Genomic DNA, 25081 nt, shown 5'->3' with positions numbered 1-25081 from the left:
AGTTCAGTCAATTATTCCAGGGAAGGCTGTGTGTAGATGGTCAGTCTGGAAGCAAAGGCAGGATCATGGCTTTCAGCAGATATCCCCCTGCACTTCATTCAGTTCTTGATTAAGCATGGATTGCCTTTGGCAACCAATTGCTGACTACAGGTATTATCAGCAAAACTATGGAGTAAATAGTAAGCGGTTCAATAAACAAATTCCTCAAAAAAAATCTGAGAGGCTTTTAATATCTTCAACAGAATACCTGAATTTGCCACCTCTTGGAAGTGCAGACTGCATCCTTTCCGTTGACAGAACAAATAGAGAGCAGAAACTGGATTCAAGCTCATCTCCTCGAACTCATTCAGTAGTGCAATCAGGCCACTCACATCCTTCACAGGCTCAGTGATTGCAGGAAGTCTTGTACCAGAGTCAGCTTAAAGAAAAGATTACTAAGTCTCAACAATCATACATCAAAACTGTGAGGCTGCTATCTTTCAAATAACAAAGGGCACTACTGAGAAGGATTCTGCGAGAAGTCGATCATCTTGGAGAGGTGCTGAGAGGTGGAAGAGCTGCTGCTGTGATCAAACTGGGGGATTTAGCGAGTCAGCGTTTCACCGAGGAGGAACAGCAGCATTAACAAGGTACAAGGTTATGTCTTTCTTTTCTTTTATTTCAATTAGTGGAGCGAACCAATGTTTTAATCCAGTTGAAGAGGTGGCTGAAGAATTGGTGTAGGAGGAAGGTCTTCAGAAAAATGGATCACTGGGATCTACTCCAGGGCAGAAAGGAAAGATTACATCTAAACTGGAGGAGCACCAATATCCTTGCAAGGAGATAATTGTTATCTCGGATTCTCCGGCATCTGCAGTCCCAAATTGTGGAGCTGGATGAACACAGCAGGCCAAGCAGCATCTTAGGTGCTCCTAAGATGCTGCTTGGCCTGCTATGTTCATCCAGCTCCACACTTTGTTATCTCCTTGCAAGGAGGTTTGCTAGCACCACTTTGGAGGGTTTAAATTAGTGCAGCAGGGAGGCAGGAGACAGAGCAGAGGGCCAGCATGTGGATTGATTGAGAAGGCAGAGGTTAAGCCGAGAATCCTGCTGGACTACAACCTGGTGTAGTGTGATTTCTGACCGTGTCCACCCCAGTCCAACACTGGCACCTCTACATCAAAAAATAGGAAGAACGGACAGGGCCAGGCTAAAGAACACAGCAGGATTGGCAGTCTGAAATACATTTATTTTAATGCAAGGAATATAACTAGTAAGGCAAGTAAGCTCAGAACCTGGGCTACTTCATAGAACTGCAAAGCTGCAGCCATTATTTAAAAAAAAGTGGGAGAAGCGCAGGGCTGGCTTAACATTCCAGGTAGTTATTTCAGACATAATAGAGAAGACTGTCAAGGGGATGATGGAGTTGCATCACTGATTAAGTGAGAATATCATAGCTGCACTAAGGACATCTGGGAGAGCTCATCCAGTCAGACTTTATGGGTAGAACTCAGGAATAAGAAAGGTACAATTACTATGATGGGGTTGTACTGCAGGACTCGAGAGAGCGCGAAATAGGTAATAGATTACAGCGTGGAAACAGGCCCTTCGGCCCGACAAGTCCACACTGCCCTTTGGAGCATCCCACCCAGGCCCAACCCCCTATATCACCCCTGAACACTACGCACAATTTAACACGGCCAATCCACCTAGCCTGCACATCTTTGGACTGTGGGAGGAAAACCACACAGACACAGGGAGAATGTGCAAACTCTACACAGACAGCTGCCAAAGGCTGGAATTGAACCCGGGTCCCTGGCACTGTGAGGCTGCAGTGCTAACCACTGAGCCACCATGCCACAGGTATATAGCACATAAAGGAAAGATGGGTAAGGAAGAGAATTGAGTAATCCAAGATGGAGGACTAGAAAACAAAAATTGGGCTCTAAGAGTTAACAAGGTGTAGAGCTGGATGAACACAGCAGGCCAAGCAGCATCAGAGGAGCAGGCAAGTTGATGTTTCGGGCCTAGACCCTTGGGGTTTAGATGGGGCAGAATTTGTCAGGTGCATCCAAGAAGGCTTTTTGAAATAATAATGTAGATAGTCCGATTAGGAAGGGGCTGTACTAGACCTAGTGTTGGGAATGAGTCTGGCCAAGTTTCTGTGCTAGGACCTCTATACACTTTTAATATACAGAATGGTGATCTGATTAGTAAGTTTGCAGACAACACAAATTAGGAGTTGTGGACAGCAAGAAAAGTTGACATAGGGTACAGCTGGATGCAGATCAGTTGCAAAGTTGGAAGATGGGGTTTAAGCCAATCAAGTGCAAGGTGATGCATTTTGGTAGGTCAAATAAAACAAGTAAAACGCAGGGCTCTTAGGTGCATTGACGTAGGGGAATCTTGGAGTACAAATCCATAGCTCCCTGAAAAAGTGGCAACCAAAAAAAAACGGATGAAGTGGTAAAGAAGACATACTGCATGCTTGCCTTCGTCAGTCAGCACACTGAGTATGAAAGTTGGCAAGTCTAGTTACAGCTCTTGCAGCTGTACAAGACTTTAGTTCGTCCACATTTGGCAGTTCTGGTCAACACACTATAGAAAGCATGTGCAGTCTTTGGAGAAGGTACAAGAGACATTTACCAGGATGTTAAACAAAAAGATTGAACTGCTTGAGAAACACTGCTTTCTTCCCACAGATACTGCCAGGCCTGTTGACTTTTTCCAGCAATTTGTTTTTGCTTCAGATCTCCAGCAACTGCAGTTCTGCTTTATTTACCAAGGTGTTGCCCGGATTGGAGTGAATTAGCTTATTTGTTGCAAGTAGAAGTTGGACAAACTTATATTGCTTTTGCTAGAGACTTGGAAGCGGAAGAGTTACCTGAGAGATATATAAAACCATGAGAGGCATTGCTACATTGACTAATCCACTGTCTTTTTCCAGGATGAAAATGTCAAATACTAGGGAGCAATAGGTTTAAACTGAGGCACAAGTATTTTTTAAAACAGAGACCAGTACGTGGCTGGAATGTGCTGCCGGAGAGGTAGTAGAAGCAGATACGTAAGCCAAGTTTATAAGGAATTCAGACAGACACAAGAAGAGGTAGGGAATAGAGGGATAGAGAGATATTGAGATATTGACCATGTGCAGGCAGATGGAATAGTTAAGAATGGCATCTCTGTCAGCACTGGTACGGTGCACTGAATGGCCTATTCCTGTGATGTTATGTTCCATATTCTTTAACACAATTGCAATTCATTTGGAAATTAAGTCTTCCACACAATTTACAAAGTGTCCAGCCTTGCATCTGCCATTGATATATGGTTGATGAGAGACTTAATAGCAGAGAGTAAAGGGGGGTGTAAAACTTGAAAGTGGTTTTGAGTATGTTCTTCAGGAAAAAAAAAATCTGTCTTCACTGGCAGGAACATCAGAAACAGAAGACATTAGCATTACGGTAATTAGCTGAAGAATCAAACAAGGTAACTTTTTTGACCCATATTGCAATAATCTGGAATTCACTGTCTAAAAGTCTCAATGATAACTTTCAAAGGGGAATTAGATAAATACTCAAAAAGTGATGCAGGCATATGGAGAAAAGGCAGGGCTGTACAGCTAATAGCTGGTTGTATGTGTCAGCATAGGTACAATGTGTTAAGTGTTGTAATATAGTACGGCATAATCCAAATGATTGAATTCAATGTTTAAATTTCAAGCTAAATAATACTCAAAAGACACAGATAGCTTTTAGCCAGATAAAGTAACAATTAGCCAAATTAACCCGTCCAACTACAGTAACTTATGCAAACATAACTTCTCTCCTCTACACAATCATCCTGAATTTAAAACTTCATGAACTTAAAAATAAATGGTGAAGTATATGCAGAATAACCTAATATTCACACAATTATTCAAAGCATTTACTCAAATGAGTAATCAATACTTGAAATATAAATTTTCCTACATAGGGCAGTGGTGAAAAACAAAAAGGAAGTCATCTAAAGTTGCTGCTGCAATCAGGGACAACGGATTCATCAATGCTTAAGGGCGACTACTTTAGATGGGTTGAACGTTGTGCAATATGCACCGAGATAGATAGTGGGCAGCACAAAAAACATACAAACTCAAAGGCTTCAGATATAATAAAAGCGACAAACTATTTGCTCAGGTGTAGTTTTTGAAATAAAGAAAAAAAGTGAGGCAGAAACTGGGCAGGTGCGGGGGGGGGGGGTGGTGGTGGGAAGAGGTAAGTGATACTTCTGAGGAGCGATATGACATGATCTCTAGGGAGTCTTTACTGCAGAACATCAATTGTATGTAAATCATTTTCTAGGTAATCTGTTGTCCTATACTTTCACATATATTCTGAATAACTAGATATTAATATACAATTTTTGCATCAATGACCACAGATGAGGTGCCAGAAGACTGGAGGTTGGCTAAAGTGGTGTCGATATTTAAGAAAAGATGGTAAGAAAGAGTCAGGGAACTACAGACCGGTGAGCCTGACAATAGTGGTGGGTAAGTTGTTGGAGGGAATCCTAAGGGACAGGATTTACATATTTGGAAAGGCAAAGACTGATAGGGATAGTCAACATGGCTTTGTGTGAAAGAAATAATGTCTCATGTATCTGACTGAGTTTCTGCAGCAGGCGAGCAGTGTAAGTAGAGTCCAGGGATGGAAGGTCGGCTTCTGTGATGACTTGGGCTATGCACGCAACCTTCTGTAGTTTCTTACAGTCCTGGACAGAGCAGTTGCCATACCAGGCTGTTATGAACCCAGACAGTATGCTTTCAGTTGTGCATCTGGTGAAGGTCCTTTTATGGACATGCCAAATTTCCTGAGTTGCCTGAAGAAGAAGAGGTATTGTGCCTTCCTGACCCCCACATCCTATGTGAGAAGTCCAGGACAGGTTGTTGGTTGTCATCATTCAGAGGAACTTGACGCTCTTTTGAACCTCAGTTCTGTTGATTTGTAGATGCAGGTGTGTTCTTCTCCTTGAAATTCCCACTTTGCCAACACAGCGCTGTCCCCTGATAACCCCACTTGACAATTTTTATTTCCCAAACTCCCAGACTGGTTTCTGAGGATGACTGAAACCTAATTTCTGTAGGGCTTTCGAAATGACTTTAATGTTAGTTCCCAAACAATGTGATGTGCAGAAGTGTCTGTCCCAGTCCTGCACTGGAAGGTCACTTCTTCCCCAGACCCTGATTGCACTGAGTGCTGACTGTGGCCAAACTCCTGGATTGAAGTTGAATGATGCCCTTTAACTGACTATAGTCTTTTACTATATTTGACTACTTTCTTAGACTTTGCGACATGGCCATTTGATTTGAAGCACACGCACTGTGGTTGTCAGTTAAGCTGTTGGTGTGAGACTGCCATAACAGTGCCTACAGCAAAATGTCACCCGACTTGATTATTCATTGCTAGCAAGCATGATAACTTTCCTGGCTTTCCGTCTGCTCTAAATGGCAGGCCAAAACAACTGCTGTGACCCTGTAGGGTCTAATTGAAGCACCAATGCACTGAACAGCCAGGTGTTGAGAGCCTGTAGGTTCTATATGTTGGAAGGTAAGGCAAGGGTACAGTGAGCATCTAAGCAATAGCAAAGTATGTAATCATTAAGAAAGAAGGCCATCTGAGATGCACCCAGTTTCAGTGCATAGAATGAGACTGCATCCTGCTAGCCTGTTTTGTGCACAAGAAGTATTATGAAGGATTTTTTTCTTTACCCTCATTCCATGAAAAATATCACAGGTTGGCAGAAAATCTGGAGTTGTAATCTAAAACTAATGTTAGTTATAGTTAGTTAAATTTAGCAGTCAAGATTTGTGGGAAATCCAAAGTAAAAGCAGAAAATATTGGAGAAACTCAGCAGATCTAGCAAGCATTTGTGAAAAGTGGAACATTGAGTCAGATGATTTTTTTAGAACTGAAATGCACTAGAAAACAGCAGGCGTCATTTAATAAAGACTTAAATAATCACCAGTTTAAGAGGTCATTTTATAAAATTGAGACCAGAGTTTACGACTAACACTGGAGCAACCGGATTATCTCAACAGCCATTACCAAATTCCCAAACTACCAAAATTCCTAGTCATTTTCCAATTACCAAATATCTCAAAATATATTAATGACTTGGAGGAAGGAAGAAAATGTGCCATTGCCAAATTTGTGGGTGACAAAAAAGGTGGAAAGGCAGTCTGCAAACAATTTAGAGACATTAAGGGGCGGGGGGGGGGGGGGGGGGGCAAAAAAATGGAAAAGGAGTATAATGTGGGAACATGTGAAGTTGTTCTTTTTGGATTGGGGAACAAAAAATAATTTAAATTGAGAAAATCCACAGAAACCTGAAATGCAAACAGACTTAGAGATAATTGTACATGAAATGCAATGTTAGAAGATAGTCATAGCGGGTGTCACTCCAGTCAAGAAATACTGATATTTAAATACTTATTAGCTATTCCAGTTCTTAAATTCCCTGTTAAATTTGCAGCGCTGAAAATTTTTGTCAAGAGCCAAAAAAAAAATCAAATAGAGTCATGGTTTACAGGTAGTCACAGATGTTACGACAGCCTACACAGCAAAGTAGAATTGAACAGTTTTTTCCAAGGTAAGAATTCAACTGATGTCAACCATGCTGTTATGGCAAGTTGCTATTCATGTGTTCTCCAAGGACAGGTAAAGTGACTTAAAAAACCCACTACAGCAGATGGCAACACTAAGTACGGAGGGAAGTTCAAACCTGGTCTACTGCTTAGTCAAAGAATATGCTCAAAGGACCAGAAGCAAGTAAAATTACCAAACCATGGAAAGGAAAAACAAAAGAATTTGGGGAAAAGCAGCACAAACGGAAAAAGGAAATTTGGCATCAAGAAAAATGTTCAATTTTCCATGTAAGGTTTCAATAGCTGGATGAACCTATCATTAGTAAGCAGTAAAAACTTATTTCCATTATTCTATATCTCAATATTTGATAATCTCATCATAGTTACATGCATGTTGTTGTTCACCCAGGTACTAGTGAGAAACTAGTCCAACTCCCAACTTCTCTTCAAGCATGTATCCAGCAGCTGCAGCTCACTAGCATATTCTCTGGGCCCCCATGTTGATTATCTTTTTAAGCACGCTCCATTCTACACCCATAGTCAGCATCAGCAAAGCACCAGCCTTATTGTGGCTGATCTTAGACTAAACTATAAGAACATAGAACATAGAACAGTACAGCACAGAACAGGCCCTTCAGCCCACAATGTTGTGCCGACCATTGATCCTCCTGTATGCACCCTCAAATTTCTGTGACCATATACATGTCCAGCAGTCTCTTAAATGACCCCAATGACCTTGCTTCCACAACTGCTGCTGGCAACGCATTCCATGCTCTCACAACTCTCTGCGTAAAGAACCTGCCTCTGACATCCCCTCTATACTTTCCACCAACCAGCTTAAAACTATGACCCCTCGTGCTAGCCATTTCTGCCCTGGGAAATAGTCTCTGGCTATCAACTCTATCTATGCCTCTCATTATCCTGCATAGCTCAATTAGGTCCCCTCTCCTCCTCCTTTTCTCCAATGAAAAGAGACCGAGCTCAGTCAACCTCTCTTCATAAGATAAGCCCTCCAGTCCAGGCAGCATCCTGGTAAACCTCCTCTGAACCCTCTCCAAAGCATCCACATCTTTCCTATAATAGGGCGCCCAGAACTGGACGCAGTATTCCAAGTGCGGTCTAACCAAAGTTTTATAGAGCTGCAACAAGATCTCACGACTCTTAAACTCAATCCCCCTGTTAATGAAAGCCAAAACACCATATGCTTTCTTAACAACCCTGTCCACTTGGGTGGCCATTTTAAGGGATCTATGTATCTGCACACCAAGATCCCTCTGTTCCTCCACGCTGCCAAGAATCCGATCCTTAATCCTGTACTCAACTTTCAAATTCGACCTTCCAAAATGCATCACCTCGCATTTATCCAGGTTGAACTCCATCTGCCACCTCTCAGCCCATCTCTGCATCCTGTCAATGTCCCACTGCAGCCTACAACAGCCCTCTACACTGTCAACGACACCTCCGACCTTTGTGTCGTCTGCAAACTTGCTGACCCATCCTTCAATTCCCTCGTCCAAGTCATTAATAAAAATTACAAACAGTAGAGGCCCAAGGACAGAGCCCTGTGGAACCCCACTCACCACTGACTTCCAGGCAGAATATTTTCCTTCTACTACCACTCGCTGTCTTCTGTTGGCCAGCCAATTCTGTATCCAAGCAGCTAAGTTCCCCTGTATCCCATTCCTCCTGAATGAGCCTACCATGGGGAACCTTATCAAATGCCTTACTGAAGTCCATATACACCACATCCACAGCTCGACCCTCATCAACCTTTCTAGTCACATCCTCAAAAAACTCGATAAGGTTTGTAAGGCATGACCTACCCCTCACAAAGCCGTGTTGACTGTATTTGATCAAGCCATGCTCTTCCAGATGGTCATAAATCTTATCCCTCAGAATCCTTTCTAACACCTTGCAGACGACAGACGTGAGACTTACCGGTCTATAATTGCCGGGGATTTCCCTATTTCCTTTCTTGAAGAGAGGAATTACATTTGCCTCTCTCCAGTCCTCAGGTACGACTCCAGTGGAGAGCGAGGATGCAAAGATCTTCGCAAGTGGCGAAGCAATTGCATTTCTCGCTTCCCAAAGCAGCCGAGGACAAGTCTGATCCGGGCCTGGCGACTTGTCAATCTTAATGTTTGACAAAATTTTCAGCACATCAGCTTCGTCTATCTCTATCCATTCCAGCATGCACACCTGCTCTTCAAAGCAGTAATAATAATGTATAATGTGGTCTAGCATTTCACTTTTGCACTTGGGAGGCAATGGCCTATTGGGATTATTGCTGGGCTGTTAATCCAGGGAACAAGGTAATGTTCTGGGGACCTGGGTTCGAATCTCACCACAGCAGGTGGTGAGATCTTGAATTCAATAAAACATCTGGAATTAAGAATCTGATGATGACCACGAATCTGCTGTTGAGTGTCAGGGGAAAAAAAACCCATCTTGCTCACTAATGCCCTTTAGGGAAGGAAACTGCCATCCTTACTTGATCTGGTCTAAATGTAACTCCAGGCCCACAGCAATGTGGTTGATTCATAACTGCTCTTTGGGCAATTAGGGATGGGTAATAAATGCTGGCCTAGCCAGCGATATTTTTCATGGAATGAGGGTAAAGAAAAAAATCCTTCATAATACTTCTTGTGCACAAAACAGGCTAGCAGGATGCAGTCTCATTCTATGCACTGAAACTGGGTGCATCTCAGATGGCCTTCTTTCTTAATGATTACATACTTTGCTATTTCTTAGATGCTCACTGTACCCTTGCCTTACCTTCCAACATATAGAACCTACAGGCTCTCAACACCTGGCTGTTCAGTGCATTGGTGCTTCAATTAGACCCTACAGGGTCACAGCAGTTGTTTTGGCCTGCCATTTAGAGCAGACGGAAAGCCAGGAAAGTTATCATGCTTGCTAGCAATGAATAATCAAGTCGGGTGACATTTTGCTGTAGGCACTGTGTTATGGCAGTCTCACACCAACAGCTTAACTGACAACCACAGTGCGTGTGCTTCAAATCAAATGGCCATGTCGCAAAGTCTAAGAAAGTAGTCAAATATAGTAAAAGACTATAGTCAGTTAAAGGGCATCATTCAACTTCAATCCAGGAGTTTGGCCACAGTCAGCACTCAGTGCAATCAGGGTCTGGGGAAGAAGTGACCTTCCAGTGCAGGACTGGGACAGACACTTCTGCACATCACATTGTTTGGGAACTAACATTAAAGTCATTTCGAAAGCCCTACAGAAATTAGGTTTCAGTCATCCTCAGAAACCAGTCTGGGAGTTTGGGAAATAAAAATTGTCAAGTGGGGTTATCAGGGGACAGCGCTGTGTTGGCAAAGTGGGAATTTCAAGGAGAAGAACACACCTGCATCTACAAATCAACAGGAACTGAGGTTCAAAACAGCGTCAAGTTCCTCTGAATGATGACAACCAACAACCTGTCCTGGACTTCTCACATAGGATGTGGGGGTCAGGAAGGCACAATACCTCTTCTTCTTCAGGCAACTCAGGAAATTTGGCATGTCCATAAAAGGACCTTCACCAGATGCACAACTGAAAGCATACTGTCTGGGTTCATAACAGCCTGGTATGGCAACTGCTCTGTCCAGGACTGTAAGAAACTACAGAAGGTTGCGTGCATAGCCCAAGCCATCACAGAAGCCGACCTTCCATCCCTGGACTCTACTTACACTGCTCGCCTGCTGCAGAAACACTGCCAAAGACCCAGTGCAACCCAGTAATGATCTCCTACAACCTCTTCCATCAGGCAGAGGATACAGAAGCCTTTACACATGCACCAGCAGGCTTAGGAACATCTTCTTTCCAGCCGTTATTAGACTGATGAATGGACTCTCTTGCGTCAAATAGTGCTGGTCTTGTAAATTTTGATCTTGCCTCACACACATTCCGTGCAATGCCTCTGTCTAGGTCTTTTTGATCTGTACATCCTTGCTTATTATGATCTGCCTGTGCTGCTCAAAAAACTTTTCACTGTACTTCACTTCAGTCAAATGCATAAACCAGAGGCAAACACAGGAATGTAGAGGGAAGAAAGGCTGTGAAGGGGGATAACTCCAAATACAAGACAGAAAACCGATACAGCTGATGGGTAGCCACCCACTGTGGTGCCTTTAAAGGTTACAGCAGTACCATTTTTATTGGTCTGGTTCCTTCCAAGAATCCACAAGGAACATATGTTGAATCTCCTAACCCTAAAATCACCAGTGTATCAAGGCTGTTACCAATCCAATTTGTGTAAGATCAAACCAATTCATCTTTTTCCCACATGTCATAGGTGAGTGCTAAGCAGCAGGTTTTTCCAAAATACTTACTGGCTTCCCCCACATCCGTGGCACTATGCACATGTGACACTGAGAATGCCATATCAAAAGCAGCTTAATTCATTAATTGAGTAGAGGTCTACTCAGTCAGATGTTAAATACATCTGCGATCATCGCCATCACATCTTGGAGGTCAACCACCACTAAAATTGTCATGACTACAAATATCCTTGATGTTCAGATTTCTGCTTTATTTCAGGGTTGAACGCCTTACGAGGATGGCTGATGGCAAACAAGGGCCACTCTCTCCAGGCACGGCTAGCAACTGAGGCTCAGTGTAGATACACTGGAGCTCCATCTTTCACCAGGGCCATTGTGGAGCACAGAAATGCCTTAGAGATATAGCTCAGAATAAAAGGGACAGCACCTTTAAGACGGATTTCCGCTCCTACCCACCGCCTGCTCCCCCCCCCCAACCTTGAGTGGTAAATCTGTGCAATTCTTCAGCACAGAAAGTAATCAACACTAGGTAGTAAACATGTTCAAGGTTAAGGGAGCCTGTAGTGCACTACAAAGTGTCCCATATAATTCCATCATGTTTGCCTGCATAACTTGTGCACAGTGCAACAGGTCATCGTCCACAGATCTGGGTGGCAACTGCCCTGTTTCAGCCATCCTACTGAAATTGTGCAAATTAAAAAAAAAAGTCTTGGAAGCTTAGTTCCTGGCTTGCAGCATTTGAAGCGCTGCACAGCTGGAGGTTCAATCTAGTTCTGGAGTGAACACCGGAGGATGCAACAACAGCAAGCACATTTGTCTCGGCTGACCACAACACTGATACCATTGTAAACACATGGATCCTGAATGCATAATAATTGAAGTGAGCAATAAAACAATGCATGAGAACCATCTTCAGATTGCAGGAGGAAATTGTTCAGGAAACTCAGTGAAATCATCACTTAAGCCAAAAAGGGTAGCTTCAGCCTTTTGTTTTTTCACTTTATAACCAGAAGTTCATTCATTTATTTACTCACTTACTTGCACACAGCCTCGTCTCCAGCTATCCTTACTTTTATCAGTGTCATTCCGAGATTTTTCTTCCAGCATCAGTATATGCAAAGTATGCTGTGAAAAACCCATTTCTTGCTGCCAAACACTTTCACTGACTACAGCCAGTCATCCAAATAGCAAGATTAAGAGATCTCATTATGTCCAAATAAAAGGGGAAAACTATCCAATTTTTAAATGAAACCCATCTCTTGTAATTCTTTTAGGGTGGGTTTGGGGGAGATGGAGGGCAACAGGCACGGGAGTACAAAATAGAAGGATCTGCTGTGGGGTGAAGCCTATATAAAGAATAAACACAACCGAGCTGTGGGTCAAATAGAATTAATAGCCTATTTCTGTGTTATGTACGATAAGCACAAATAAAATCTCTAAAACCTATACTTCCCTTGGTTGGATACTGTACCTGGACTGTGTATATCCAACTGAACCTGCAAATGCTGTTCATTCTCCGATTTCTCAGTTTGGAGCTGTAAGGTGCTGGAGGTAGTGGCACTGCAATGCAAGTTCCTTCCAGAAGTATTCAGGTCTGTAGAATCTTCTGATTTTATATCCATATTAATGGTTGGCGCATCTTCCATTGAACTTTCCTTTTGCATCAAAGGGGAATATGATACATTTCTTGAAAGTGATGCAGCCAATCTAAGAGTTCTTCTTCCTTCCTTTGGAGTCTCCCGTACATTCATTGTTCTGAAATTTCAGAAGATAGCATTTGTGCCTACTTTTAAAAATTGAAAATTTGAAATCACAATTAATTTCCATTTAGCAGGCAAGGGGCAGAGTAGGTTGGTCAAAACAGGGTGGGATGGGGGAAAACAGATAGAATGGCCGTGGCGGGGGGAAAAGAGTGGGTGATTCACATTAACTCAAGCATTTGGCACCATTCTGCAGTACAAACTGGCTTTACAGCCAAATGAGCTAACACATATCTCACTGTCTCTGTTGTTAATGTAATATATAAGAACTCATTCTCAACACTGTGGGAAGATGAGTGTTGTCAGTTCTTTGGCACAGGTAAAAAAAGAGAAAATTAGAAGAGACAGCTAAGTTCTGTGTTAGCCTGAAATGTACCACACTATGAAGTAGAATGATTAAGTATCACCACTAAATTACTACTGGTGGGGCCATCCTTGTTTAGACAAGGAAGAGTATGCATGTTGCTTTTTCCAAGATAGTTTCTCAAGGTAGCTTTTAGAAATGAAAACATGCAAGGCAGTAAGATCATGTACTTCCAGCTCAAACTAGCTGCAAAATCAAATATTACGTAAACAAATAACTTGGTACATCATTAAATGGCAAGTACAGATCAAAATCTAACCGTAGTTAAATTGACTGCAATCTGAATTAGATGGAATTAAGCTAATTGATATCAATCAGAACTTGTTAATGGTATAGGGTTACCTGATAGGTTACCTTCCCCTTTCAGATAATTAACTTTCCAACTGTCATGCTCAAGCTTATTTGTCTGGATGTGATTACACAGGATTATAGTTATAGAAAAATTATTTATTATCTAAAAAAAGTGAATTTTCTTAGCTGCATCAAAATTAATCTACTGCAATACATGTGATTTACAAATATTTTAATAAAATTTATTCTGAACTAGTTGCATATGGATTGTGTGGCCAACACCCAATTATACAACTTTCTGGAAATATACCCAATAGAGCTTTCTATCTGCTCGTCATCTTCTTGCAAAAGTACAGGGCCAACATGCAAAGCCATTTAAAAGGTGAGTAATTAACAAATACTGGAGGAGTGGTTAACATAGCATGTCAAATGCCTTCTTACATTCCTCCGTTGACTGAAATTTTCAGCAACTTCAAATCAGTCAATGGAGCAATCTGACTGCTAAAATTTGGTGCAAAACTCCAATAAAAGAAAACAATCCCAGGAATCATAGCACTTCCCTCTTCGTCAACTGTATATGAAACTCCCCAATAACTTTTGTTTTCCTATCTCATAATGCTATTGGCCCATCCCAATAACATGCCCCAGGAACATGACTTAGGCTTTTGTGAACTCACTCTTAGCTAGGATTACCACCAAGGCCACCTCTCGAAGTAAATTAAACAATTCTGCTTTATGCGCCAAAAAACTTACTTCCATGGGTGACTAAAAATCACCAGGTTAGCGTATACCATACACTTGGGTAATCCAGAAATGATTTTATTGGTTAGTCTTTGAAATGTGGCTGGTGCATTTTTTATACCAAATGGCATGACTTTTAATTTGGGTAGTCCATTCAGTATCAAAAAAGCCAAAACTGACTTCAGTCTTTTGGACAAAGGTAGCTATCAGTATCCTCTGATTTAATCCTACTTAGAAATACGAGTTGATTGTCCCAACTTTTTAAATACAATCTTCTAAACGTGAAATAGAATAAGAATCTGATTTTGTAACTGCATTGACTTTGTGATAGTCCACACAATTGTTGAGCATCTTCTAGTTTTGGCACCACTGTCACAGGTGAGGTCCATTCCCTGCAGCTCACTTTGACTTTGAACACATGCTGAAAGTCAATCTCCTTTTGAACCTGTGTCAACATTAAAAGGTTAATTCTATAATTAGAGCGACATTTTCTATATCTACATCATGCATAATTAGATTAGAACTGTCCAGTTTATTCCCACACACTTTCCCATGTATTAACTCTTCTAGGTCACTTCCATTTCTCAGAAATTTATCCCAATTTTTGAGAACTTCGTCATTGTCAAATTCAAAATCATCTGAACTTGTTTCTTCACTCTGTAACCAGTAACATCATTCTCCTTTTGCTTTCCATCTCTAGCAAAATATCTTTTGAGCATATTCACAGGGCAGATTTCTTTCTATCTGGTGCTTTTATTCAATTTGGTAAAGCCCACTAAACCAGGTCTTTAAAGGTTCTCCTATCACTGAAAGTAACACTATTTGGATTGGATTGTTTTATTCCTAAGCTATCCATAACTTCCTTCAAATAACTTTTATAATCAAAGTTTTGACCCTTGATCTGATTGTACTTCTGTGGGTAGTCTGTATTTAGTAAAAAAAAGTCGAGTAACTCTTCTACATTCCTTTTAGTCTTGAGACCAAGTAACAGAGTGGCCCTTGGACATTTAGTAGATAGTGCATAATGGTCAGCAAATACAGATTCCCACTTTGCATAGGATGCCTACTAAAATAATGAAAACACTTGTCAAAAGGTTCCTCAAAAACAGGCACGGATGTCAAGGGTGCTGGTTTTTATCACTGCCTGGAGGCTTTCCAGTTACCTAGCATGTCCAGTAAAGCTCAACCACATCCTCACGTGGCCCAGAGTAAAGCTGCGGTTGGTCGCTCGCTAAGCTGGTTCATTAATTCACAGACGTTTCATAATCCTACTGGACAACACCATTAGCACAGCCTCAGATGATGCGATGTTGTGTTTTCCCACCTGGTATTTAAACACAGTAGAGTACCTCATTTCCGGTTTCTCTTTGCAGTGGTGTATATATAGAACATTACAGCACAGTACAGGCCCATCGGCCCTTGATGTTGTGCTGACCTGTCATACTGATATGAAGCCCGTCTAACCTACACTATTCCATGTAAGTCCATATGCTTATCCAATGATGACTTAAATGTACCTAAAGTTGGCAAATCTACTACCGTTGCAGTCAAAGCGTTCCATTCCCTTACTACTCTGAGTAAAGAAACTACCTCTGACATCTGTCCTATATCTTTCACCCCTCAATTTAAAGCTATGCCCCCTCGTGCTCGCCGTCACCATCCTAGGAAAAAGGCTCTCCCTATCCACCCTATCTAACCCTCTGATTTTATGTTTCAATTAAGTCACCTCTCAACCTTCTTCTCTCTAACAAAAACAGCCTCAAGTCCCTCAGCCTTTCCTCGTAAGGCCTTCCCTCCATACCAGGCAACATCCTAGTAAATCTCCTCTGCACCCTTTCCAAAGCTTCCACATCCTTCTTATAATGCGGTGACCAAAACTGTACACAATACTCCAAGTGCGGCCGCACCAGAGTTTTGTACAGCTTCACCATAACCTCTTGGTTCTGGAACTCGATCCCTCTGTTAATAAAAGCTAAGACGCTGTATGCCTTCTTAACAGCCCTGTCAACCTGGGTGGCAACTTTCAATGATCTGTCTACATGGACACCGAGATCTCTCTGCTCATCTACACTGCTAAGAATCTTACCATTAGCCCTGTACTTTGCCTTCCGGTTATTCCTACCAAAGTGCATCACATCACACTTGTCTGCATTAAACTCCATTTGCCACCTCTCAGCCCAGCTCTGCAGCTTATCTCTGCAACCTACAGCATCCTTCATTACTATCCACAACTCCACCGACCTTAGTGTCATCTGCAAATTTACTAACCCATCCTTCTACGCCCTCATCCAGGTCATTTATAAAAATGACAAACAGCAGTGGACCCAACACCGACCCTTGCGGTACACCACTAGTAACTGGTCTCCAGGATGAACATTTCCCATCAACTACCACCCTGTCTTCTTTCAGCAAGCCAATTTCCGATCCAAACTGCTATATCTCCCACAATTCCATTCCTCTGCATTTTGTACAATAGCCTACTGTGAGGAACCTTATCGAACGCCTTGCTGAAATCCATATACACCACATCAACCGGTTTACTCTCCATCTACCTGTTTGGTCACCTTCTCAAAAGAACACAATAAGGTTTGTGAGGCACGACCTTCCCTTCACAAAACCGTGCTGACTATCCCTAATCAATTTATTCTTTTCTAGATGATTATAAATCCTATCCCTTACAACATTTTCCAACACTTTACCAACAACTGAGGTAAGGCTCACTGGTCCCTTTACCACTTCTACATAAAGGTTTAAAATTTTATTTGCATATTGATGGCCTTCTTGGTGGGGGTCTAGAAATTCCTGTGCTTGTCTCGGTTTGGCCTGCCCTTGGATCCTTAACTGATATAGGACCCTCTTCCTGGTTCTCCTGACCTGCGTGAATGGAGAGGAGTGAGTACGGGTCATGTCGTTTTGTTGCTAGTTGGGGTTTATGTACTCTTTTGGCCAATTTCGTTCCTGTCTGTCCAGTGTAACGTTTGTCGCAGTCCTTGCATGGAATCACATTAGTTCTGTCCATAGTGAGTAAGGGGTCTTTGGTTCAAGTTAGCAGTTGGCATAAGGTTGACATAGGTTTGTGCGCCATTCTGATGCCCGATGGTTGTAGGAGACTCATCAGTTCAGATGTGTTCTTGATGTAATGGGTGTGTCAGGGCATACTGTATCTTCCAGTTGTTGCTTGTGCGATAGGCATTGTTGAACCCAGTTGTCCGGGTATTCATGGTCCTTAAATACATTTTGCTGCAGTTCCCAGCTGCTGCAGTGTGTTGATGCTTGTTTTAATAGTGTTTTCACAAACAAAGTTGCATGGCTGTTGGGGTGGTTACTGTCGAAATGAGGACTTGATCCACGTGTGGCCTTTCTGTGTACCTTCATCTGAAATTTCCCGGTCCAAACGAGTGTAAACTTTACCCTTGCAAGTAAATTCTTTAGAGATTTGGCACTTTCTTCTCAACTAACCCCGATCAGGTTGTACATTCTTGTGTAGATTTTTAAGCTTTTTCCATACTTCCCTTTACCACTTCAATAAAACTCACTGGCTTATCCTGTTTTGCCAAATCCATCTTCCCAGTGCTTTTTCCTAAACCACCAACATTGTGACTTCATGTGGCCTTCTTTATTGCAGTGAAAACCCCTGTGCTTTAAAAACTTTTCTTTTCCCCTCGTGTTTCCTTTTCACCCTGTGGTAAAATTATCTTTATTATTTTCAATGAGATCTGTTTTTCCTTTACCACCTGAAGATTTGTCTTTTTGCCCAATATCTATTCCTCGTCTGCTATTTCTGCTGTTATCTTGTGGTTTTAACTCTACTCTTCCACGAGTTCTCACTACTTCAGGATGTGAAATTTTTGAACTCCAAAGTAATTATCTTTCTAAGGGCTTCATAGATTTGATCAATTTTTAAGCCCTTATGCACCTATCAAAAAGTACTTTGATCCTCTCAAACTAAAATGTACATTTGACCAGGGTCTCTCCTCAGATTTCTGAAATGTTCTGTAGGCATCTGGTACTAGCTCACGTGCACTTAAGACAGCATTTTTCACCACATTATACTCCCTACTACCCGTTTGGATTGTGATGCAAATACCTTACAAGCTCTACCTACCAACTTTGTTTGGATCAACAATACCCACATGGTCAACAGGCATTTCATTTGAGGAAGTGGCTAAACAAATGAAGCGAAAAAGGCTTCTGCATCCCTGTTGTCAAGCAACGACAATACTCAGATGCATTTAAACAGATCCCCACCAGCCCTTTGGCTACAATGGCATTACTTTCCAGCACTGTCCTAATCACAAAATCCCACTTATCATCTCTACCCCTGTGACTTTAAATCGACAGTTCTCAGTTCCAAGCTCTGAAGTTCCAAATGCTTTTGCCTGGTCTTCTCTCACTCTCTCTGTGGCTGTCCTCTCTTTCTTTGTCCTCTGCTTTTAAATCATAATTCAAACTGTTTCATTTCCTTTTCACGATCAAGTTGCTTCATTTTCAATTGAATTTTAGCCATTTCCAAAGATTCTGATGACATTCTGGTAACCGTAAATGCTACACAACTGCGACAATATTTTCCCTTTTCTTGCAGGTGCAGGTAACTCCAACTCTAGCTTGTTTGCCAATTCCAAAAGCTATGCCTTGCTCACTTTCTGTAAAAGTCTTTAAGTGACTTCTTCCACACCCAGGAAACCTTTAGTGACTGAGTTCAACCAACTGAGTTCAATATTTGAAATTTAAAAACACTAATACTCACTGCCTTGGAGACCAATAATCCTAAACAGGAATTAGAGATTTTGATCCTGACAAGAGCCCCCAATTTGTTATGGATTAGACCAAATCTCCCTCAAAAATGTATTAAAGGTAGACTACAGCCAACTTTTTTCTTATTTTAAGAGGTAAATGCAAGGTATTGCATTCCTAATGCAATTCAATTGGTCAAATGGAAAACTTAGTGGTTAGTACTGCTGCATCACAATGCCAGGGACCTGGGTTCGATTCTAGCCTTGGGTGACTGTGCGTGGAGTTTGCATGTTCTCCTGGTCTGTGCATAGGTTTCCTCCAGGTGTTTGTTTCCTTCCACAGTCCAAAAAATGTGCAGGTTAGGTAGATTGGCTATGCTAGAGACTGTCCATAGTGTCCTGGTATGTGTAAACTTAAATGGGTCAGCTTATGGGAAATACAGAATTACAGGGATAGGGTAGGGGGAAAGATCTGCGAGATGCTGTTTGAAGGCTCATTGTGGAGTTGATGGGCTGAATGACCTGCTTCCACACTGTAGGAATGCTATAAATCTATGATCTACTCAACATTAAGCAATATACAATTTACTCATGCACTATAGTTAAAATACAAAAGAAAAGAATTGACTTAGCTGTAACTGTCAAAATGCTTAACATAATTAATAATAGTTACTATAACTGTTCCAATATAGTAACAGCCCACAAACACACTCCTTGGCAAAAGGCAAAATTCAGAAAAGAAATTCTCTCCCAGTCAACTACAGTTTTAAAACAGCTGATTATGCTATGCAAGGGTATAAAATCTGATCAGTGCACTATCATATTACTATGGGTTTTAGTATAAATGTGTTTTGGAAAAAAAAAGTGGCTATAAAGCATGGCTGTGACACTATCACTTTAGATATAATCACAAATATTAACACCATATTAGTATATATTTTTTACACATACATACCAAACAAATGACTTCATAACCAAGGAAGCAAACCTCCAAAACAAGCATTTAGAACATAGAACATAGAACATAGAACAGTACAGCACAGAACAGGCCCTTCAGCCCACAATGTTGTGCCGACCATTGATCCTCATGGATGCACCCTCAAATTTCTGTGACCATATGCATGTCCAGCAGTCTCTTAAATGACCCCAATGACCTTGCTTCCACAACTGCTGCTGGCAACATTTAATGTCGTTTTTCAACACAATTTTTCATTAAAACGCACAATGTTGAATTGTACATATATTTTGTTTAAAAACAGGTCTACAGAGATCAGGTATCTATCATTGTTATCTATTAAAGCAAGTCGCGAGATATTGCTCAAATCGATCAGCGAGAATGGGAAAGGCTATTCAACAAGTCACGTAGGTCATTTTAAAAAGGACACCAACTTAGAAATAGTGGGAAGAGAATGCTAGAGAATTCAGCAGGTCTGGGGCAGCCTCTGCGAGGAAAGAGGCAGTTTACGTTTCGAGATTCTTCGTCAGAACTAGCAGAATCGATCAAGGATAATATCTAACACGTTTCCTTTCAGATAGCCATTGGGTGTTAACCTCCAGTAATTTGACCACTACGCTAGGTGTCTGGGAGACCAGCCTTTTTGTTTGGCAATTAAAATGTTTCAAAGTACTTTTTTTGGCAATTACCTAGTAATACCTCGAGTCAAAGTCGTGAATCCGATTCGATACATCTTAAGGAAGTTCACACCTGGTTCAAACACAACCCCCAGGAACAGGTGGCCCTCAGGAAAATCAACCTGAGCCAAATACAAGCTGCTGTGAGCTCTAGGCAACCGCTCCACCATTTTACATTACAGAAGGCATGCTTCCCACAAGGTTGCGTCATGTGAAATATTTTATAGTCAACCTCATTTCTCTTTATTCCTGGAAAGAAAGCTTTAAGATCAGTTTACCCTAAACTCGCTTTCCTCACTATCTCCGCTGGATCGATTACAAAAAAAATCGACTTTTTCGCCAATCCTCCAGACACAACTGAGCTAAAAGAGCGCCAATCGGAAGTAGAAGTTAATCCCACCTTCCTATCCACGTCCACCAATCAACATGTCGCTTTCGTTGATTGACGCGTGTCACGTGCTCCGCCGCTTCTCGCGTACTTCGTGCAGCTGGCAAATGGCCAGAGCCAACGGATTTATAAGGTACACTGTACATAATAACTCCATCGAGATTTGTTCGTGTATGTGTGAAATACAAGAGTCTTCTTATTTGTTTTAGCACGGCTATGTGATATTATTTCCATTCTTTTTAATCTTTTGTAGGGGTGTGTTTGGTCTGTAGTTGGTGTTTCGCATTTGTTGCCCATTCCTAAACTGAGTTGTTTGCTAGGGCAATTTCAGAGGACAGTTCACAATCCTGCGAAGAGTCCTCGGTTAATTGTTCTAGGTGTACAAGCCTAGAAACAACAGCAGAGTCTAGGGTAGAGCCAGAGTCCTGGGAGGTGAAGATCGGCAGTGGCTAGGGACTGAGTTTTGGCGGGCGAAGGAAATGAGGACTGCTGAATGCTTTCACTACGGACATTCTGATTTGTTGGGTGTGTAATGGGAATTACAGGAAAATCAAGTCTACCATCACTTCTTCCCCCCACAGTGGTCGAGAACGCCCTTGACCGCGTCTCCCACATTTATCCGCAACACATCCCTCACACCCCGCCCCTGCAATACCCGCCCAAAGAGAATCCCCTAGTCCTCACACACCACCCCACCAACCTCCGGATACAACGCATCATCCTCTGACACTTACGCCATCTACAATCTGACCCCACCAGCCAAGACATTTTTCCATCCCCACCTTTGTCTGCCTTCCGGAGAGACCACTCTCTCCAGGACTCCCTTGTCTGCTCCACACTCTCCTCCATCCCCACCACACCCGGCATCTTTCCCTGCAACCGCAGGAAGTGCTACACTTGCTCCCACACCACCTCCCTCACCCCCATCCCAGGCCCCAAGATGACTTTCCATATCAAGCAGATGTTCACCTGCACACCTGCCAATGTGTATCCGCTGTACCTGTTGTGGCTTCCTTTACATTGGGGAAACCAAGCGGAGGCTTGGGGACTGCTTTGCAGAACACCTCCGCTGGATTCGTAATGAACAACTGCACCTCCCAGTCGCAAACCATTTTATCTCCCCCTCCCATTCCTTAGATGACATGCCCATCCTGGGCCTCCTGCAGTGCCACAATGATGCCACCTGAAGGTTGCAGGAACAGCAACTCATATTCCGCTTGGGAACCCTGCAGCCCAATGGTATCAATGTGGACTTCACCAGCTTCAAAATCTCCCCTTCCCCCATCGCATCCCAAAACCAGCCCAGTTCGTCCCCTCCCCCCACTGCATCACACAACCAGCCCAGCTCTTCCCCCCCCCCCACTGCATCCCAAAACCAGCCCAACCTGTCTCTGCCTCCCTAACCTGTTCTTCCTCTCACCCATCCCTTCCTCCCACCCCAAGCCGCACCTCCATCTCCTACCTACTAACCTCATCCCACCTCCTTGACCTGTTCGTCTTCCCTGGACTGACCTATCCCCTCCCTACCTCCCCACCTATACTCTCCTCTCCACCTATCTTCTTTTCTCTCCATCTTCGGTCCGCTTCCCCCTCTCTCCCTATTTATTCCAGAACCCTCACCCCATCCCCCTCTCTGATGAAGGGTCTAGGCCCGAAACATCAGCTTTTGTGCTCCTGAGATGCTGCTTGGCCTGCTGTGTTCATCCAGCCTCACATTTCGGCATCTTGGATTCTCCAGCATCTGCAGTTTCCATTATCACAATCAAAATAAATGTTGGGTTAAGTTGTCATCCTCATGTTTTAAAAGAAATCTATATTATGGTGAGGTGAGAGTGACAAGCTTTGACTACAAGGCCACGTTCAACTGAGTGTAGCATCAAGGAACCTGGAATCAATGAGTATTGCGGGTAAACTCGCCAGTTGTTGGACTAATACCACATAGGAAGATGGTTCTGCTTGTTAGAGGTCAGTCATCTCAGCTCCAGGACATCACTGCAGTTGTTCCTCAGTTCTTAGTGTCCTCAGGCCAACCATCTTCAGCTGCTTCATCAGTGACCTTCCTTCCATCATGAAGTCAGCAGTGGGGATGTTTGCCAATGATTGCACAATGTTTGGCACCATTCACCGCTCCTCAGATTATGAAGTAGCCCATGCTCAAATGTACCAAGATCTGAACAATATCCATTCTTGAGCTGACAAGTGGTAAGTAAAATTTGTGTCACACAAATGCCAAGCAATGACCAACTAAGAAACCTAATCACTGCCCCTTGAAATTCACTGGTGTTACCTATCACTGAATCCCTACTAGCAACATCCTTGAGTCAACTTTGACCAGAAACTCAACCGGACATGCCACATAAACACTGTGGTTAGAAGAGCCGGTCAGAGTTTAGGAATACTGTGGCAAATAACTCCTGACTTCCAAAGCCTGTCCACCATCTACAAGGCACCAGTCAGGTGTGTAATGGAATACTTCCCACTTGCCTGGATGGCTAGAGCTCCCAACAACACTCAAGAAGCTGGACACTACTCAGGACAAAGCAGCCTGCTTGATTGGCACCACATCCGCAAGCATCTACTCCTCTACCACTGATACTCAGTCGCAGCAGTGTGTACTAAGCTACAAGATGCACTACAGAAATTCACCATATACCCATAGACAGGACCTTCCAAACACATGAGCAGTTCCATTGAGAAGGACAAGGGTAACAGAAACATGGAAGTACCACCACTTGCAAATTCCCCTCCAAGTCACTCACTGTCCTGACTGTATATCACTGTTGCTTTACTGCCGCTGGGTCAAAATCTTGTACTTTCCTCCTTATGGGTATTGTGGATCAACTTACAGGACATGGACTGCAGTAGTTGAAGAAGGCAGCTCACCTTCTCATCGTAACCTAGAGACAGGCAATAAATGCTGGCCAGCCAGTGATGCCCATATCTCACAAGTGAATTTAAAAAAAAAATTCCACGGCTGCCAGGTTTAATTTCCCACTTTAAATCCACAATCCAACACATAAAAGTAGGCTGTATACCATGGCTTGATATATCAATCAACTTACAACATGATCATCTGTGCATCCTATCCTGGCAGGCACTTCCAGTCCCTGGGAATGGTTGCCCTGTGCTGATTGGGGTACTTTATGAATTGCATCTGTTTGCCTTCCTCCATGGCTACATCCATACCTCAGATATGAGATGGCAATTAGATCATGAGGCACTGTGGCTCTATATGTTCATGGGATCTCTTTGGAATGTGATGCCATGTATTTTGAAGCAATCTTGGTTAATTGAGAATAGAAACATAGACAGAAATTGCTGGCAAAATTCCGCAAGTCTGGAAGCATCTGTGGGAATAAAGCAGAGTTGAAGTCTAAACCATTATTTATGCTGAAGACGAGTTTAGGACTGGGGGTTTGGGCATAGGGAGAAGTGAACGGATATGTGGAGATGAAGCACAGAGACTAAAAGCAGTAGGTAAATGAGGAGGAGGTAACAGAGGCCTGTTAGTTCAATGCATCACCATGTGCCCATGCCAATATTTCTGTGGCACGCCTGCTGCAAAGTTCCAGCAAGCCTCAGCGCAAACTCTTAGAACAGCATCTCATTTTCTGCTTCGGGATCCTGTAACCTTTGGGACTCAAAATCGAATTCAATAATTTTAGAGCTTGATTCCATTCTTCTCTGTTTTTTACTACTCCCACACCCAAACTTAGCATGACATGGGTCATTTTTAACACAGCATACCCATTTTTACCCACTCAGGACAATTATAAAATATACGGTTTGCTTTCAGAACAGACTACCTATTCTCTGCTACCCTTAGCCATCATTATTACTTATTGAGTTTCTCTACTGCCTTGGCCTGCCATCCATAATTCCCTTGCCTACCTACCCTTTCATATCTCTGTATCTCTGGGCTTCATCGTAAAGTCATAGCCATGGTCTCCAGTACTTGCAGCAGTCCCTTTCAGAACCCTCGAATGTCGGCTGTTATTTCCTGGAAATTTGTGAATTTTCGTCCCTCAAATTTCTCCAGTTTTTTTTTACTCTGGTTAAGTTAAATTCCTTGGTTCCTTTGCCCTTTCTAGTACCCAATGCACCCTCTACTTTTGATTTATTTATTCTACTGTGAAGGCAAACAAAAGATTTGTTCAATGTCTGTCATTTCTTCATTCCCCACAATAATTTCTCCTAACTATGTTTCTTAGGGATTAGCATTTACTTTAGATACTCTCTTCATTTTTAGACACTTGATGCTGGTGCTACTGGCTGCTTCAAAGATGCT

The 25081-nt window shown here is 42.5% G+C and overlaps 1 protein-coding gene across 1 annotated transcript in view; it reads right to left on the bottom strand.

Annotated features, from left to right (window-relative positions):
- LOC125447817 (adenosine deaminase domain-containing protein 1-like) overlaps positions 1 to 20772 on the bottom strand; it is a 78610-nt gene extending 57838 nt beyond the window's left edge. Inside the window, exons 1-3 of the mRNA XM_048522569.2 lie at positions 20418 to 20772; positions 12356 to 12639; positions 248 to 418 (exon numbers count right to left, since the gene is read on the bottom strand). Coding sequence (XP_048378526.1) covers positions 248 to 418; positions 12356 to 12639; positions 20418 to 20575 — 613 coding nt within the window. The 5' untranslated portion in view covers positions 20576 to 20772. The remainder of the gene's footprint in view (positions 1 to 247; positions 419 to 12355; positions 12640 to 20417) is intronic.
- Positions 20773 to 25081: the final 4309 nt, after the last annotated feature.

This window comes from Stegostoma tigrinum, chromosome 39, assembly GCF_030684315.1.
Source record: "Stegostoma tigrinum isolate sSteTig4 chromosome 39, sSteTig4.hap1, whole genome shotgun sequence".
Classification (NCBI taxonomy): Eukaryota; Metazoa; Chordata; class Chondrichthyes; order Orectolobiformes; family Stegostomatidae; genus Stegostoma; species Stegostoma tigrinum.
Note: the sequence above shows the minus strand (reverse complement) of the source record. Positions and strands in the feature narration are given on the sequence as shown.